The sequence below is a fragment of the Hypanus sabinus genome, chromosome 15, assembly GCF_030144855.1.
Source record: "Hypanus sabinus isolate sHypSab1 chromosome 15, sHypSab1.hap1, whole genome shotgun sequence".
Classification (NCBI taxonomy): Eukaryota; Metazoa; Chordata; class Chondrichthyes; order Myliobatiformes; family Dasyatidae; genus Hypanus; species Hypanus sabinus.
The window spans coordinates 39,725,206-39,743,875 of record NC_082720.1 but is presented as its reverse complement, the minus strand read 5'-3'; the positions used below and the strand labels follow the sequence as shown (position 1 = coordinate 39,743,875).

The window sequence follows — 18,670 nt, the reverse complement described above, 5'->3', positions numbered from 1 at the left end:
CCGGGAACTGTTGGCGCTCTACCTGGCAATCCGGCATTTCAGGTACTTCCTAGAAGGTCGGCCCTTCACCGCGTTCACGGACCACAAACCGCTTACCTTTGCGTTTACGAAAGCATCCGACCCCTGGTCATCCCGCCAACAACGCCACCTGTCCTACATCTCTGAATACACAACGGATGTCCGGCACATCTCGGGTAAGGACAATGTCGTGGCGGATGCGCTCTCTCGCCCTACCGTTCATGCCCTTTCCCAAGGGGTAGACTTTGAGGCACTGGCAGAGGCACAGCAGGTAGATGAGGAGCTTCCGAGTTACAGGACTGCAGTCTCTGGTTTGCAGCTCCAGGACTTCCCCGTGGGCCCAGGTGAGAGGACCCTACTCTGTGACGTCGCCACCGGCCAGCCCCGTCCGGTCGTCCCCGCAGCCTGGCGGCGACGTGTTTTCGACTCCATTCATAACTTGGCGCATCCCTCCATCCGGACAACTGTCCGGCTGGTTTCCAGCAGGTTCGTTTGGCACGGTCTCCGCAAACAGGTCAGTGAATGGGCCAGAACGTGCATGCACTGCCAGACGGCCAAGGTTCAGCGGCACACCAAAGCCCCACCGCAGCAGTTCCATCCCGCCCACCGGCGTTTCGACCACATTCATGTGGATATCGTGGGCCCCCTGCCAGTGTCGCGCGGAGCGCGTTACCTCCTGACTATCGTGGACCGGTTCACAAGATGGCCAGAGGCGGTCCCGCTCACCGACACCACCTCCGAATCTTGCGCCCGAGCCCTGCTCGCCACCTGGATATCCCGCTTTGGTGTACCAGCCCACATTACCTCCGACAGAGGCGCCCAGTTCACCTCCAGCCTGTGGTCAGCTATGGCCAGCCTTTTGGGGACTCAGCTGCACCACACCACTGCCTACCACCCACAGTCGAACGGGCTAGTGGAGCGTTTCCACCGTCACCTGATGTCGGCCCTCATGGCCCGCCTGCGAGGAGCCAACTGGGCGGACGAGCTTCCCTGGGTCCTTCTCGGCATCCGCACAGCGCCCAAGGACGACCTGCACGCCTCGTCGGCCGAGTTGGTATACGGCGCGCCCCTGGCCATCCCCGGGGAGTTCCTACCAGCCCCGAGGGGGCAAGAGGAAGAACCCGCTGCAGTCCTGGGCAGACTTCGCGAGAAGCTCGGTAACCTGGCCCCCATACCCACTTCACAGCATGGGCGGCACCCGACCTGCGTACCCAAAGACCTACGGAACTGTAAGTTTGTGTTTGTACGAAGGGGCGGGCATCGGCCACCGCTGCAGCGGCCATACGAGGGGCCGTTTACGGTGCTCCGGAACAACGGGTCCACGTTCGTGCTGGACGTTGGGGGGAAGGAGGAGGTTTTCACGGTGGACCGCCTCAAGCCGGCCCATGTGGACCTGGCGCAACCGGCCGAGTTTCCGGCGCCTCGGCGCAGAGGCCGACCTCCCAAGCAGGTTCTGGCCCAGGCTGTGGACATTGGGGGGTGTATCGCCGGTTCTGGGGGGGGGGTTATGTAGCGCCTCATTTCCTAGCGTATCCGAACCGACTCACAATTAGATAGCCTACGGGGGTTTGCGAGCACAGGGCTTTGGAGCCTCTTCACCATGGGGGGCCGGTTGACAGAGGCTTAAAAGTGAGGCTGAAGTTTTCGAATAAAGTTTTTCCTTCGACTGCAGTTACCGACTCCGTGTCGTAATTTTAGCGCTGCTTGTAGCACACCGCTACAACATGAACAAAATATTCTAATTGCTCAGCTCTGCACATTGTGTGATATCTGATAAATTTGCCACTTTATCAGGTACCTCCTTAATAAAGTAGCCAGGAAGTGTATGTTTGTGGTGCTGTAGTCCAAGCACTTCAAGGTTCCATGTGTTCTGTGTTCAGAGATGCTCTTCTGCACACCACTGATGTAACACGTGGTTATTTGAGTTACTGTCAGCTTCTTGTCAGCTTGAACCTATTTGGCCATTCTCCTCTGACCTCTCTCATTAACAAGGCAATTTTATCCACAGAATTGCTATTCATTGGATTTTTTTTTTTGCACCATTCATAAGCTTTAGACACAGTTGCATGTGAAAATTCCAGGACATCAGCAGTTTCTGAGATACTCAAAAAACCTTGTCTGGCACCAGCAATTAATCCATGGTCAAACTCAGTTAGATCACATTTCTTTCCCATTCTAATGTTTGGTCTGAACAACAACTGAACCTCTTGACCATGTCTGCGTGCTTTTATACATTGAATTGCTGCCACATGATTGGCTGATCAGATATTTGTATTAACAGGCAGGTGCATAAGTGTACCTAATAAAGTATATAATAAATGATCAGTGAGAGCACCTGAAACCATATTGGATTGAGCATGGGAAATGCACTTACTTTCACATTCTATTTAATGATGAAATAGAGTGTAATTCTCTTTTGCAGTTACAGAATTATTCATATATCCTGAATAAATACTGTATAAACCTACTTTTAAAACAGAAAAGGCATATCCAATGCCATTAACAATAGTTTTGACAGAAAAATAGCTAAATAAAAAAAACTTTAAAATAGGATTCAGATTTTAATGAAATTGCTGATCAGGTTATTACATTTTCAGCACTATCCTATGACCACCCCTATCTGAACACTAAATGAAAGTTGGGTAACTAGCAACCCTGTTCTTTAAAAATACATATAGTTATTTGTCTACGTGTACATGTAAAACCACAGTATATTTTCTATATACTATACAACAGTTGGTATCAAAAGTGGATCTTTGTTGTTTACGAGTAGAAGAGTGCTTCTAATTATCCTGTTCCTTTGAACTGAAGTCTTGGCATCTTCAATCTGGTCTGGATTCCAGATCAAAATAATCCTTACATGTTGGGTTAGATTCAGACCAGCACATGAAGGGAAGTTGAGGTAGAACAAATGATTCTTGACAGCAGTTAAAATGTGTCTGTATCAGATGACAATATTATTTTCACTATCTTATGCATGGAGGCCCTTAAAAGTTCTTAAATATTGTAAAAAGAACTCATGAAGTTGCTTTCTTTGCTTACAGTTCTTAAAACATACATGTATATAAAAAATAACATGTTGCATGAACTGTATCATGATTGTCATATATTTGAGATCCTACCCAAAAATATGCTTGGAAATTCAATGTCCCTGCCTCAGGAAAGAAGGACTAGACAGAGAATTACACCTGCAAAAAATGCATAACTCCTGTTTGTTGTCACCAAAGCCTTGGCTGGAGTATGATGCAGTAGGATGATAACCAAACTGTGGGTGCCATTTTAACAAGTGCAGAAGATTATCTAGGCATTAATATTTAAGAAAATAGCTGCATATTGTAACTTCACTACTAAGATAGCTGCTCTGAACAATTCCAAGTAATAAAAGTTATATATGCCAGCCTTTGATGCTCTTAAGCTGAAATTTGAATTAGAATTGGTTTACTAAATTCACATGGACCACGATAAATGCTGTTCAGACAGATCAGATCATTACAGAGTTCATGATTTGAGGTAGAACGAGGTAAAACAATAAATTTGTAGAATAAGGTGTAACAGCATCAAAGAAAGTGCAGTGCAGGTAAATAAAAAGGGGCAAGATCACAACAAGGTAGATTGCAAGATCAAGAATTCAACTGATTGTATTAGAGAACCATTTCATAGTATTATAATAGTAGGATAGAAGCTATCTTTGAGCTTGGTGTATGTACTTTTAGGCTTTGATATATTCTGTTCAATGGCAGAGAGGAGAAGAGAGAATGTCCTGGGTGGGTGATGTCTTTGATTATGTTGGCTACTTCACTGAGGCAGTGAGAAGCGTAGACAGAGTTCATGCAGGGGAGTCATGGAGGCTGGTTTCTGTGATTTGCTGAGCTGTGTCCACAACCTTTTGTAATTTCTTGCAGTCATATGCAGAGTAATTGCCATACCAAGCCACTATGCATTCAGATAGGATGCTCTCTGTGGTAAAAAATGCAAAGGTAAATGTGGAAATGGATACCCACATTTCTTTAGTTTCCTGAGGAAGTAAAGGCATTGGTGATTTTTTGGCCATGATGCCTATGTGATTGGACTAGGATAGGGTATTGGTGATGTTCACTCGTAGCAGCTTAAAGCTCTCAGCTCTCTCAACCCACTCAATCTCAACAGCATTGATGTTGACAGAAGTATGTGTACCATCCCCGTTCCTGAAATCAATGACAGACTTCTTTGTTTTGCTGACACTGAGGGAAAAATTGCTTATCATGACTCCATATTACTAAATTCTCTAATGCCTTTCCATCCTTTGACGCATCATTATTTCAGATACAGCCCAATACGGCAGTATCATCCACAAACTTGTAGGTGGAGTTAGAGCTGAAACTGGCCATGTGGTCATGAAGGACAGGTAGTAGATCAGGGAACTTAGGATGCACCCTTGTAGGCATCACTGTTTAGACTAATTGTGCTGTTGCCTATCTTTCCTGATTGTGATCTGTTGGTCAGGAGGTTAACAATCCAACTGCAGAGGAAGGCATTGACTCCCAGGGTCTGGAGTTTAGTGTTGAGTTTGTATGGAATTGTAGTACTGAATGCTGAGGTCTGACTTCAGTGTCTTTTTTGTTCAGATGCCCCAGAGATGAGTGTAGAGCAAGGGAGATGGCATTTGCCATAGACCTGTTCTGGGGGGTTGTGGAATTGCAGTGTGTGAAAGTTATCTGGAAAGCCGGAGTTAATATGTGCTATCACCAGCATGAGCATCCTCTTAAATCACTTCTCAAAGGCACTTGCCGGAGCCCCTGGGCTGCATTTGTTTAGGCATGCTATCTTGTTTTGGTCACCCTGTTATAGGAAAGATGTGGTCAAACCAGGAAGAGTTATCTTGTCTAGGTTGGGTACCAGGATGATAGTGGCCTTCTTAAAGCAGGTGGGAACCAAAGAATGAAACAGAGAGAGGTTAAAAATGTCTGCAACTACTCCCACTGGCCAACCTGTACAACATCTAAGACATGGCCAGGTCCAATGGCGACTGGGTTCAGATGCACTGGAAGCTTCTGTTCAAACAAAGGGTGCATAGAATGTGTTATATTTTTGGTTTTCTTTGCAAGAATGATTTTATTTACAAGAATGTTGGGAAGTATTCTACAATATTATGAGTCAAGAAACAATATATAAACAGTTGTTTACAAGTTGCAATTGCTATTAATCTCCTCAGTGGCTAGAGCAATAATAACAACACCACAGTTTTCAGAATGGTTCAGGATAACTGTGACCCCAACATTTGTATAACATCATAGCAGTGCAATACAAATAGTGGCATGATGATAGGGAGAATCATTTGATATTTGCTTTCAATTGCACAGTCTCAAGCAAAACCTTGTTTGAATCTGAAAAGAAAAAGCTGGCGCAAATACAAGACAGTAAAGAAAAAACTAAGGAGATCAAGGGGAGAATTTCCAAAAGAACATCATGTGAAGTATATCAAATCTAACAGCAAACTTTAACATGAATTAAAGAGAAATCCTATAATATCTAACAGCAAAATTTCTGTCAACAGCTGTCAAAAATAGCTATATATTAATATTCAAACACGAGGACATCTGCAGATGCTGGAAATTCAAACAACACACAAAATGCTGGTGGAGCACAGCAGGCCAGGCAGCATCTATAGGGAGAAGCACTGTCGATGTTTCGGGTCGAGACCCTTCGTCAGAACTAACTGAAAGGAAAGATATTAAGAGATTTGAAAGTAGGATGGGGAGGGGGAAATGCAAAATGATAGGAGAAGACCAGAGGGGGTGGGGTGAAGCTATGAACTGGAAAGGTGATTGGCAAATGGGATACAGAGTTGGAGAGGGGAAAGGATCATGGGACAGGAGGCCTAGGGAGAAAGAAAGGGTGAGGGGAGCACCAGAGGGAGATGGAGAATAGGCAGGGTGATGGGCAAAGAGAGGACTAGTGTCAAGATGAAGCCACACTCAGGTTGGAGAAACAACATCTTGTATACCATCTGGGTAGCCTCCAACCTGATGGCACGAACATTGACTTCTCTAACTTCCATTAATACCCCTCCTCCCCTTCTTACCCCATCACTGATTTATTTATTTTTCCCCTCTCCCCTTTTTGTTCTCTCTCTGCCCATCACTCTGCTTGTTACTATAGATGCTGCCTGGCCTGCTGTGTTCCGCCAGCATTTTATGCGTGTTACATATATTAATATTGATCAGTCCAACATATGCCAGTGATATTTATTACTGTGTTTTATAAATAGACAATCGTTTTATAGGTGACTCTCATAAAAGTTCTTCATAAGATTATGGTCTTCCGGCTTCCAAATAGTGAGTGACACACACAAAAAGCTGGAGGAACACAGCAAGTCAGGCAGCACCTATGGAGGGGAGTAAATGGACTACATTTCAGGCTGAGACCCCTCAACTGGAGTGAAAATGAAGGGGATAGAGGTAAGAATACGAATGTGGGGGGGGGGAGGGGAAGGAGTAAAAGTTGACAAATGATAATACTTTCAGATACTACTTTTTTTTTTGTTTAGAAAGGTCCAATTTACCTGTCAGGAGGAGGTTATTTAGGTAATATAATAAACAGGCTGGCTATTTAACATGATATGGTAGCTATATTAAAGTCACCTACTGTATGTAAAGTAGTAGTACTGTATGTATGTAGTGCTCAAAATGGCCAAGGTATTTGAAATATATACAGAACAAAACCCAATTAATGAAATATGCTGACTTCCAAATTATCGGGAAATACATACTTACAAACTCTTATGCTTAATTCCTGGATAATGAAGTACCCAACTTGAATACAAATAGTATTTGCATCGCTTTCTAACACTTTTTAGCCTTCCAAAACTAGCACAACCTAATTTATGAAATATTTGCTATAGTTGGCAACCATGTGCTGCAAAGTATACCTAAAATAATAATTTGCAGCACACGCAACAGATAGCAAATTAGACTGCTAGATTTGATTCAAGACAATGTGACAAACAATTTTGGGATGATAATATTCTGTGAATTAACAGAGGCCAACTATAAAGAGGGATACTTATATCCATGTTTCTTGCACTTTAGAAATATGTTAATACCGGAAATGACAACTGGATTGTCACTGATAATAGCAGCATTTAAGTGAACGTCTGTGACTAATCCAAGAAAAAAGCACGTTCCATTATTTATAACTTCTGACCATTATCTTTATCATTTTATTCCCATAAATAACTGATATGTTATGGAGTCATCAAATCATACAACATGGAAACAAACCAATCGGGCCAAGTTGTTTGCTCCAATAGTAATCACGTCTCCCAGCACTTTCTCCACAGTCTTCAGTGCCCAAGCAATGCGAATGCTTGTCTAGACTTTCCTTAAATGCTGTCAGCAGTCCTGCTTCATCTACTCTCCTGAACACTGCATTCCAAGTAATTAGCACTCCCAAATCCTATCCTGTTTGCTGTTAATCTTATCTTCCCCAGCTATGAGTGTACTCAATCTATACTCCTCATAATTTTATAAACCTCTCTTAACCTCCTCTGCTCCTTGGGGAACTGATCTAGCTTCTCTGATACAAAATCACTTGCAATACAATGAAAACATTAATCCATTTAAGGACAAAATATCCTGCCTAAAATACATCAATATTAAGCCCTGGCAATTAAAACAGTACACATTATCAGGTGAGTAATTTCAATTCAGATGCTTTATTTAAAATATGCTTAATTGGCATAATGCAGAACAAAATTAATACTCGGGAAGAAAAGCAGCTCTCCAAAGAAACACTGAGAAATTGAAACATTACTCTGAAATCCAGGAACAAGCACCTTTGCAGCAAAAGGACTTAAGATAGCTAAAGTGGGAACTCAAAAATTGCATACAAATTAAAAGAAAATATCTTGAAACAAACAAGAGACAATCTGCAGATGCATCTGCTCTCAGGATGAGGCTTTAATTCCAGAACAAAGGAGATGTCGTCCTTCTTCAAAGAAAGGGGCTTTCCTTCCTCCACCATCAACGCTGCCCTCAACTGCATCACTGCATCACACATGACTGCTCTCACCCCATTCTCCAGCAACCCTACTAGGGATAGGGTTCCTCTTGTCCTCACCAGCCTCTGTATCCTGCACATAATTCTCCGCAACTTCCACCATCTCCGGCAGAATCCCACCACCAAGCACATCTTCCCCCACCCACTTTCTGTGTTCTACAGGGCTCACTCCCTATGTGATTCCCTTGTCCATTCAACCCTCCTGGCACTTACCTTTGTAACCGGAACAAGTGCTAAACCTGCCCCTACACCTCCTCCCTCACTACCATTCAGGGCCCCAAACAGTCCTTCCAGGTGAGGCAACACTTCACCTGTGAGGATGCTGGGGTCATATACGGTGTCAGGTGCTCCTATTGTGGCCTTCTGTGCATTAGTGAGACTGAACGTAGATTGCGAGACTGCTTCACTGAGCACCTACATTCTGTTCACCAGAAAAATCAGGACCTCCCGGTGACCACCCATTTTATTTCCATTCCCTATTCCCTTTCTGATATGTCTATCCATGGCCTCCTCTGCTGTCGCGATGAGGCCACACTCAGGGTGTACGAACAACACTTTATAACCTGTATGGGTAGTCTCCAACCTGATAGCATGAACATCAATTTCTTAAACTTCCATAATGCTCCCCCCTCCCCAACTCCTTCACCATTCCTCATCCCCTTTTCCCTCTCTCACATTATCTTATCTTCTTGCCTGCCCATGGCCTCCCTCTGGTGCTCCTCCCCCATTTTCTTTCTTCCATAGACTTCTGTTCTCTCCTATCGGACTCCCCCCTCTCCAGCCCTGTATCTCTTTGACCAATTAACTTTCCAGCTCTTTACTTCACCCCTCCCCCTCCTGGTTTCAACTATCACCCTGTGTTTCTCCCTCCCTTCCCCTACCTTTTAGCTCTACTCCTCATCTTTTTTCTCCAGCCCTGCTGAAACATTGTACTCTTCCATAGATGCTGCCTTGGCCTGTTGAGTTCCTCCAGCATTTTGTGCATCTTGAAACATAATTTGTCTTGTTAGAACTTGTTCAAGTTTAATTGTCAATCAACCATATATGAATACTCATGAATACAGCCGAACAAATCAGCGTTCCTCTGGGGCCAAGGTGTAAAAGCTAGTACCAACACCACAAGGCACGTGTAGCACATAAAGATAGCAGTGAACATACAGTCACAAAATCAAGCACACAGCAGTCTGCAGATAAACACAATCCAGCTTGTCTAGCACCAAGCTAACACAGAAGGGCAGCACTGACAGGAGGGGCTGGCCCCCAATCCAGTGTCACCTCAGCTTGGGCAGCTGCCACAGGCGACATGAGGCCTAGTTCCCACTACAACTGAGGCCATGCAACTGCCCTGCCATCAGATCTCACCAATAAGCCAGTGAAGTGGACTTGCAGTATTCTACATTATCTATGGCCAACAGGATCTTATGATCACAAGAAAAATATCCAAGACAATCATTGCACCACACTTTGGATTCACACACTGAATCCAAAGCCTTTCTATAGCAGGCAACAATGAGGTCCACAACAGGTCCAGCTCCACCAACTCCTCCGCTAACCATAATACCATAAGACAAAGGAGCACAAATAGTCCCTTCTTCTCATTGAGTCTGCTCCACCTTTCCATCATGGCTGATTTATTATCTCTCTAAACCCCATTTTCCTGCCTTCTCCCCATAACTTTTGACACCTTTATCTTTGTTTTAAATATAACCAATGACTTGACCTCCACAGCCATCAATGGCAATGAATTAGACAGATGCACCACCCTCTGGCAAAAGAAGTCCTTCCTCACCCCTGTTCTAAATGGACATCCTTATATATCAGAGGGTCCTAAACTCTCCCACAAATGGAAACATTCTCTCCACATCCATTCAATCGAGACCTTTCAATATTCGGTAGTTTTCAGTGAGATCCCCCCCACCATTCTCCTAAACATCTGCTGAATACCCACCCAGAGCCATGAAACGCACCTCATATGTTAACCCTTTCATTCTGAGGATTATTCTTGTAAACCTGCTCTGTATCCTCTCCAATGCCAACACATCTTTTCTTATATAGGGAGCCCAAACTGCTCACAATACTCTAAATGTGGTCTGACCTATACCTTATAAAGCCTAAGCATTACATCCTTGCTTTTATATTCTAGTCCTCTTGAAATGAGTGATAACATTGCATTTGGCTTCCTCACCACCGACTCAACCGCCAAGTTAACCTTTTAAACAACTCACTGATAGGGCAGACTTGCAGTATATGAAGTTTTTAATGTCTGGCAGAGATGTTTAAAAAAGACAATAACATCTTTGGTTGGTCCAATAGTATGTCTTTTTAGGTAATGTGAGTAGATTTTCAGAATGGTATCTGCAATAGAGGCATTTATTTGTGATCCCAATTGGACCAGTGTCATATCGATAGAAAGGCTAAGGTGTCTCCTCTAGTCATTGCCTTCCACAACTACACAGAGCTCTGATGTGATATTGTTTTGCCATTTTGGAGCTGAACAGAGACAAAGGAGACACTGCAGATGCTGGAAATCTTGATCAACATACACAGAAAATCCTGAAGAAACTCACCACATCAGGCAGAAGCAATGGAAGGAAATGAACAATCGATGTTTCAGGATTTGATGAAGTATCTTGGCCCATTATGTCAACTGTTCATTTCCCTCCAGGGATACTGCCTAACCTATTGAGTGCCTCCAGTATTTAGTGTGTATTGCTTGGAGTTCAACACTCTGGCTAACCTCCTCACAAAACTGACATTTCAACAATCAATAGCTGATTTAATGTACTTGTATGTTAGTTGCAGGTTAATTCCGAGTTATTTCAGGGACTGTAATACTGGACTGAAGGCTATTTAGCCAACATCAAATAGTTTTCACATTCTAAGTATTATCATTTATGGCACATTTGTAAAAAATCAAGTTCTAGTTCAAGATTTTGTCATTCAACTGTATACGTAAACAGCTAAATGAAACAGCATTCCTCAGGGACCAAGAAGCAAGCACAGTACATGTATCACATATACCACATAAAATAGAACAATAGTATTAACAGATAAAGGTATTTTGGAGATGCACAAGTTGACATAAAATGCATATATGACATACAGTATTATTTCTTTTGGCCCTGTCATAAATAATGTGTACCAAGCAATAACAGAGTGCTCAGAAGTCTTACAGCCTGGGGAAGTAGCTGTTACCTGGCTTAACAATTCCTTCTCTTATACCATGGTATCTTCTGCCTGATGGTGGGAGGTCAAACAGATTGTGAGATGGATGTGAGAGGTCCTGGACAATGCTGAGGGCTCTACGAACAAAGCACTTCTACTTATATGGGGGGCTGGGAAGAGAGACCCTGATGATTCTCTCAACAGTCCCCATAGTCCATTGCATGATATCGCAGTCAGATGCCTTGCATTTTCCATGTCAGACAGTGATACAGCCGGTCAGCACTTTTGATAGTGCTCTGGTAGATCGTGGTTAGAATTGGGACGGGGAGCACCACTTGCCTCAAACTCATCATGGAAGTGGAAGCTCTGCTGTGCTTTCTTGACTAAAGAGGTGGTGTTGAAGGACCAGGTGAGATCGTCCATGATGTATACTCCAAGAAATTTGGTGCTCCTGACTCTTTCCACAGAGTCATTGAAATGCAGTAGGGAGTAGTCGGCCTGCAGCTTTATGAAGTCCAAAATCATCTCTTCAATCTTGACATTGAGACTCAAGTTTTTGTGTTCACACCTGTCCTCAAGCCATGCTGTCTCCCCTCTGTATGTTGACTCATTATTGGTGCCGATGAGGCCAACTACTGTTGTGTCATCAGTGAACTACTACATCATCATGATGTAGTTAGAGCTGGATCTAGTAACATAATACGTATTAAAAACAGAAAATATTGAAAACACTCAGCAGATCAGGCAACATCTTTTCCCAATTCTTTTGCATTTCTAAGTTGTGACTTGTAAATGGTGAACATTTTCTTTTGGGAAGTTGAGAGGCAATTCATTATCCCAGCTTCTGATGTGGTCTTGTGTTTCTGAGCTTGGACTCACTATATTTCTGTTTAATGCCATTCTGGATATCCAGCACTGATAAATGCTGGAATATCAAGGAGAAGTTTTCAGCCGCTGTTGATTGATTGCCTGGTTCTTGTGGGCAATTTCACTTGCCATTCATCAGCTATTGCCTGAATATTGTCCAGCTCTTGTTGTTTGCAAAATATGGTCTATTTCATCATCTGAAGAGTTGTGATTGAAACTGAACACTGTGCACTCATTGGTGAGTATTCCCCCTAATGACAAAGTAAAAGATCAGGAGCACCTTGCCCACCATATTGCAAATTTACTTCTGTCCCCAATCAATGCAATCACCTAATAACATCTGTACCATTTCAACTACAGCCATAATTAGGTTTCTTGACAATAAGTTTGCATATCTCATTCATCACACTGCTGATCACACATGTAAGAAGCAGATGTATTATGACAACCATCACCCTCCACAAAATCTGATGGAGTACAGCATTAGAATGTTGAAACAGTGTTTCTGCCTTTGAGTTTACCAAAGGTGCACTACTTACCAGAGCCAAAATGAACATTCCTGGTGCCTGCAGCATTCTGCCCAAAACATTGATCATTTATTCCCCTCTATAGATGCTGCCTGACCTGCTGAGTTTTGTGTCTGTTGCCAAGGATGAGTGGTACCTGCTCATGAATTTAGGCTGAGCAGGGTAGTAGATAAGGATCTTGGGAGGTCTGGAGATTCTTGGATCCATCCAACAGGCATCAAGGATTGGAATTTGTCCGTCCCTCAAGTGCCCTAAAGAGCAGTGGTTGGAGAGGTGGATGGTACAGATTAACCAATGCTCATTATCATTATGTGTTGGTAGTGGGAGGCCTGAATGTGCAGGCAAGTATCTCATCAAAAGGAAACGGGCCAGACTTGGTTTTCTGGAGCTGAGCTGGGACCTATTGAAAATCACTTTGCTTTAGTTTATATACACCTTGTTGTTCTGATGTGCACAAGACAGACTCACCTCAGAACACGGCAGTCCCTCATAGGAGAACTTTGCCATCACGTGCTGCTATGATGTGGAAAACATGGTGACAACACAAGTACAATTTGCCATTGGAATTGAATTTGCAGACTGTCATGCTCAAGCTGAAAATTATTCTAATCACATTCCACCTCATGAAAAAAAATATTTTTATATGCATAGTGCTGAAAAAAGTGTTATATATTCCAATTTCTTGGCAATAATTTCTAGTTACACTGCTGCATTGTGAGGCAAGATATGATTCCTTTGACAACTAGCTGTAAAGAAAACAGATTTGCATTTAATATTTTTAATGCAATTACTCTGGCCTTGGTGCTCTTCGTGCCCAAGAGAATAATTTCCTCAAGTTCGTAGAGAATGCACCTCGGAGAATATCACCACTAAGCACTCAAGCAGCTCAATTAAATAGACTTCATGCTGGAGACCAGTTCTTGTTTTTAAATAGATGAAGACCAGTGAAAGATTTTCCTTTACATACTTAAATACTGTTCTCATAGTGTGGTTAGGCTTCTCGGACTGGATTGAAATCCACCATTCCAAAGAAAACAAGAATGACTTAAACGTGATACAAATGATTTGCACCATCTGCTCCTGCTAATCACTTCAAATTGTTTCTCCTGCACATCAACCTCAGTTCCACAGGAACAAACCTGCACTGACCCTTTGAGTATTGAGCTTCCGCTTAAATTTTCCAACACAAGCTTTTTTTTTCCAGTCAAGTAGTTACAATCTTAAGAAACTGAAATAAGAATAATGCGAGGTTTATAAAATATGTTGAATTTTAAGAACATTTCATTAATGTGCAGAATCATCAATATAATTCTTAAACATTTATGTCAAACAGCATCTCTTGGAAAGAAATAAAGTAATGCAAAGACATCTTGAATGAAGGGTCTTTGATCTGAAACATTAATTCAGTTCTTTTTCTTTCCACGGATCCTTCCTAACGTGATGACTTTGTATAGCATTTTCATTCTTTTTGATTTTCAGTATAATTGTTGAAGTCTTTATAGTGGGATTATCCTGGGGTTTTAAATTAGAGATATTATAAAGCTCTACAATATCTAATCAATGCACCTCCTTTATAATGCACCAGTGGAACACTATCTAGGATTGAAGTAGTAGCTCCAATGGACAACTTGAATGTACACAGAACACATCAGATCTTCAGTTTCTATTGGAAAAGTGTTGATACTTCTGATAGTGTAAAACCAGTGTGAGTTTTACAGATAAGCTGTAAACGAGTGAATGGGACACTCAAATAATAAGAACATAGGCATAAGAACTTAAATTTTTTTAATTTAAAATTTCTGTTTTTATTTTAACAGTAGCTGCATTTTATATTTTTATAGTTTTATTTGCCTTAATTCTTTTGTTCCTTTTCAAATGCATTGAATATTTTAAACTGCTTACATATTTTTGAGATTTTAAGTATTTTTTCATTTATTTAATGAATTATTTCTTCTTTTTTTTTTACATATTCTTTCATTTCTCCTGAATGTCAAGAACATTTTTGACAAGTTTGATAGATAGCAAAGCTGGAAGCAGAGGTTTAACACAGTAAAACCCATCCAAGAGGCACACAAAGGTCAGACAATACTGTGAAAGTGATCAGGTCAAGTTCCTCTCAGTCAGTGTGATTTCTTCACGAAGTCAGAATTAGAATCAAGTTTATTATTACTGGCATATGACATGAAATTTGCTATCTTAGCAGCAGCAGTACAATGCAATACATAATATAATCAAGTCAATTCACTTTTATTGTCATTTCGACCATAACTGCTGGTACAGTACATAGTAAAAATGAGACTTTTTCAGGACCATGGTGTTACATGACACAGTACAAAAACTAGACTGAACTACGTAAAAAAAAACAACACAGAGAAAGCTACACTAGACTGCAGACCTACACAGGACTACATAAAGTGCACAAAACAGTGCAGGCATTACAATAAATAATAAACAGGACAATAGGGCAAGGTGTCAGTCCAGGCTTCGGGTATTGAGAAGTTTGATAGCTTGGGGGAAGAAACTGTTACATAATCTGGCCGTGAGAGCCCGAATACTTCGGAGCCTTTTCCCAGACAGCAGGAGGGAGAAGAGATTCTATGAGGGGTGCATGGGGTCCTTCATAATGCTGTTTCCTTTGTGGATGCAGCGTGTAGTGTAAATGTATAGAAGAAAAATACAAAATATAATAATAATAATAATAAATTATGGTATACGTACACTGTATTGAATAAATTAAAATTATGCAAAAAAACAGAAATAGTATATGTATATTAAAAAAGTGAGGTAGTGTCCACGGGTTCAATATCGAGTTAGGAATGTCAGAGGGGGAGAAGCTATTATTGAATTGCTGAGTGTGTACCTTCAGGCTTCTGGACCTCCTACCCAATGGGAATAGGGAGAAAAGGGTATGCCTTGGGTGCTGGAGGTCCTTAATAATGGACACTGCCTTTCTGAGACACCGCTCCTTGAAGACGTCCTGGGTACTTTGTAAGCTAATAGCCAAGATGGAGCCAACTAAATTTACAATCTTCTGAAGTTTCTTTTGGTCTTGAGCAGTAGCCACCCACCCCCACCCCCATACCAGACAGTGATGCAGTCTGTCAGAATGCTCTCCATAGTACATCTATAGAAGTTTTTGTTGACATACCAAATCTCTTCAAGCTCCTAATGAAGTATAGGAGTTTATAACTGTTGTGACTACTTTATAACTGCATCAATATGTTGGGACCAGGTTAAATCCTCAGAGATCTTGACACCCAGGAACTTGAAACTGCTCACTCTCTGCACTTCTGACCCCACTATTAGGATTGATACGTGTTCCTTCGTCTTACCCTTCCTGAAGTCCACAATCAGCTCTTTTGTCTTACTGACATTGAGTGCCAGGTTGTTGCTGTGACACCACTCCACTACTTGCCATATCTCACTCCTGTATGCCCTCTCATCACCACCTGAGATTCCACTAAAAATGGTTGTATGGTCAGCAAATTTATAGAAGGTATTTGAGCTATGCCTAGCTACATAGTCAATGGTTTATATAGAGTAGAGCAGTGGGCTAAGCACACACTCCTACATGGATAGGTACATAGGATGGTAGGGGTATGGACGGCTGTGGTCCAGGTACAGGTCAATAGGTGTGGGCAGTTTAAATGGTTCAGCATGGACTAGATAGGCTGAAGGGCCTGTTTCTGTGCTGAACTTTTCTATGGTTCCATAATTCTAAATTGGATGCTTTGTTTCCTACATCACAACAGTGTCTTTTTTTTTATTAGCTTAGAGTTGAAAGCGAACCAGGGCAGGGTGGTATAGATTTATAGGTAAAAAAGTAGCTGAGACAATCAGAACAAATTGATTAAATTAACAGTGTTAGTGATATGACTGTACATTTACATTAAATCGTCCATTAATTGTAAAATAATTCAAGACACCTTGTGGTGATATGCTAAATATATCTTTTAACTTTCAATCTGCCAAAGAGTCACAGATTTTCTCCATTTTGTAAAGTCTCTTTCTGCTCCTAAATATCTCAGATACTACTCCAAGCCACCAATCACTGATATATTGTGGTCTTAAATCTAATTACCTACATGAAAATTACCTGATTTATATTCAAATGAATCAATAGCATAATGTCTCCCTAGATTTAGATTCAACTAAAGATTGTCACCTTATATACTTAATAAATCACTAAAAATCTTTTGTGTCTAACACTATCACATTTGCACTTGTAAAGACTATTTGGTTTTAGAATTTAACTGTTAACGCAGTCATTCTATTGCATCAGGAAATAAAGGGGCCAACATGACAAAATCAATACAAAGTCATTAAAAGTCCAAAACTAATAATATCGAAATATTTGACAGCAAATGTGTAATCAATTTGTTATTTTAAAAAGTAATCATAATAGATTCAAATCAATTCATGCAGAAATCCATTTGTTCATGGTTGGTTGAGATTTTAAACAGCTCTTAAACAGATTTTAAATACCTCTTGCTTTAAATTGTTAAATCAATTCTTAATTTTATTTTCACTACAATGACTCCCATTAATAATTCTACGTGAATTTTGATATCTTCTTTCTAAAAATGCAAGTAGATGGTATACACCTTGTGTGTTGAGTTAAAATGATAGTTTTAATTGTATCATCCTACTAATGTATAAACTCATGAATGAATATTTACATTTTTCTGTTACAACAGCCTGAAGAGTTTGGGCAAGAAGCTGTTGAAGAAACTGTAGGGGAAATTGCAATGGAATCAGAAGGTGGAATTGAAGCTGAAGCATATGAAGAGGCTCCACAGGTAAAATAATTGCATATTTAGCTACAAATGAAATGTGAACATGCTGATGAAATTAATGTATTGGGATGACCAGAACTGAAATCTTTCAATAGGTTTTTCACTATTTCTAGTTAAATAAACAGGGTAAAAACTGAACGGAATATACTAGACAATGGTTTTTTAATGAATAATTTTAATTAACAGTTCATTGAAAGTGATAGAAGACATGTAATCAAATAGAATGACCTGCAAAAATGATTTATTAAATCTGCATCATGAGGTAAATGATGGAAAACTCCTTATGAAATAATTTTATGCTCAACAAAACTATTTTTAATCCAAGTATTAAATCCATTGGAAAAAACTTGTTCATATACTATAGATTTATGATTATTTAATTACACATGCATAAACCAGTTATGTTCTTATAAAGCAAAAGGTATTTCATGAACAGTGTATCCCATTGATAATCAGTGTTAGAATTCTGTTAATACTGAAAACAGTACATTCAATTTATCAGTGCAATGCACATGCATTCTGAGGCCGTCTGCAATGCTGGCCCTAACTCATTTGCCACATCAAAGCAACTGAGGACACAGAGGCAAAAGCTATCCCCTCCTGCTTTGCCTCTTCACTCCAGAGAATCCTACTAGACGTTCTGAAAAGGGAAATTGTGGTCACAGCCAGGTGCCACCAGGACCTCAGTGGGAAATAAAGTTAAGTTGTCCGTGAAGCATTTCTTCTGCCTGTACTGCTTAAGAGGCACCATATGAAAGAGGGCCTCTGCTGGGATCTTGTGCTTTGTCATCTCTCCTTTGGAAATTCATCACTGTAACCTGTTAGTCATAAGTTTTCATGTTGCATTGCACCATAGATAAAATACTTCTCACACAATATGCAAGACTTCGTGTGTAAGCTCAGATCCAATGGCATCCTCAAATTTGCTGCTAACAGTAACGTTGTTGCATGAAACACAGAAGGCAAGATAAGTCACCTGGTTGAGTGGTGCTGCAAAATCCCTTGCTTAGCATCAACAAAGCTGAAGAGCTGGTTGCTTACTTCAAGGGGACAGGGAGCGAACACACACCAGTCTGCGTTCGGGTTTCAACTGTGGAGTGAGTGGTAGCTTTAAATTCTTGCATGTTAACGTATTTGATGATGTGTCCTCGACCCAGCACGCAGATGCACTCATAAGGAAGGAATACCCAGGTCTTTATTTTCTTAGGAAGTCAAGGAGTTTCGGCTTATCATAGAACGCTAAGAAACTTTTATAGATGT

General features: G+C 41.2%; 1 protein-coding gene across 1 annotated transcript in view; it reads left to right on the top strand.

Moving 5' to 3' along the window:
- The window catches only part of sncb (synuclein, beta), a 31,139-nt gene extending 12,777 nt beyond the window's left edge, over nucleotides 1-18,362 (top strand). The window contains exons 4-5 of the mRNA XM_059989908.1: nucleotides 17,312-17,413; nucleotides 18,267-18,362. Coding sequence (XP_059845891.1) covers nucleotides 17,312-17,413; nucleotides 18,267-18,362 — 198 coding nt within the window. The remainder of the gene's footprint in view (nucleotides 1-17,311; nucleotides 17,414-18,266) is intronic.
- The last annotated feature ends 308 nt before the right edge of the window (nucleotides 18,363-18,670 follow it).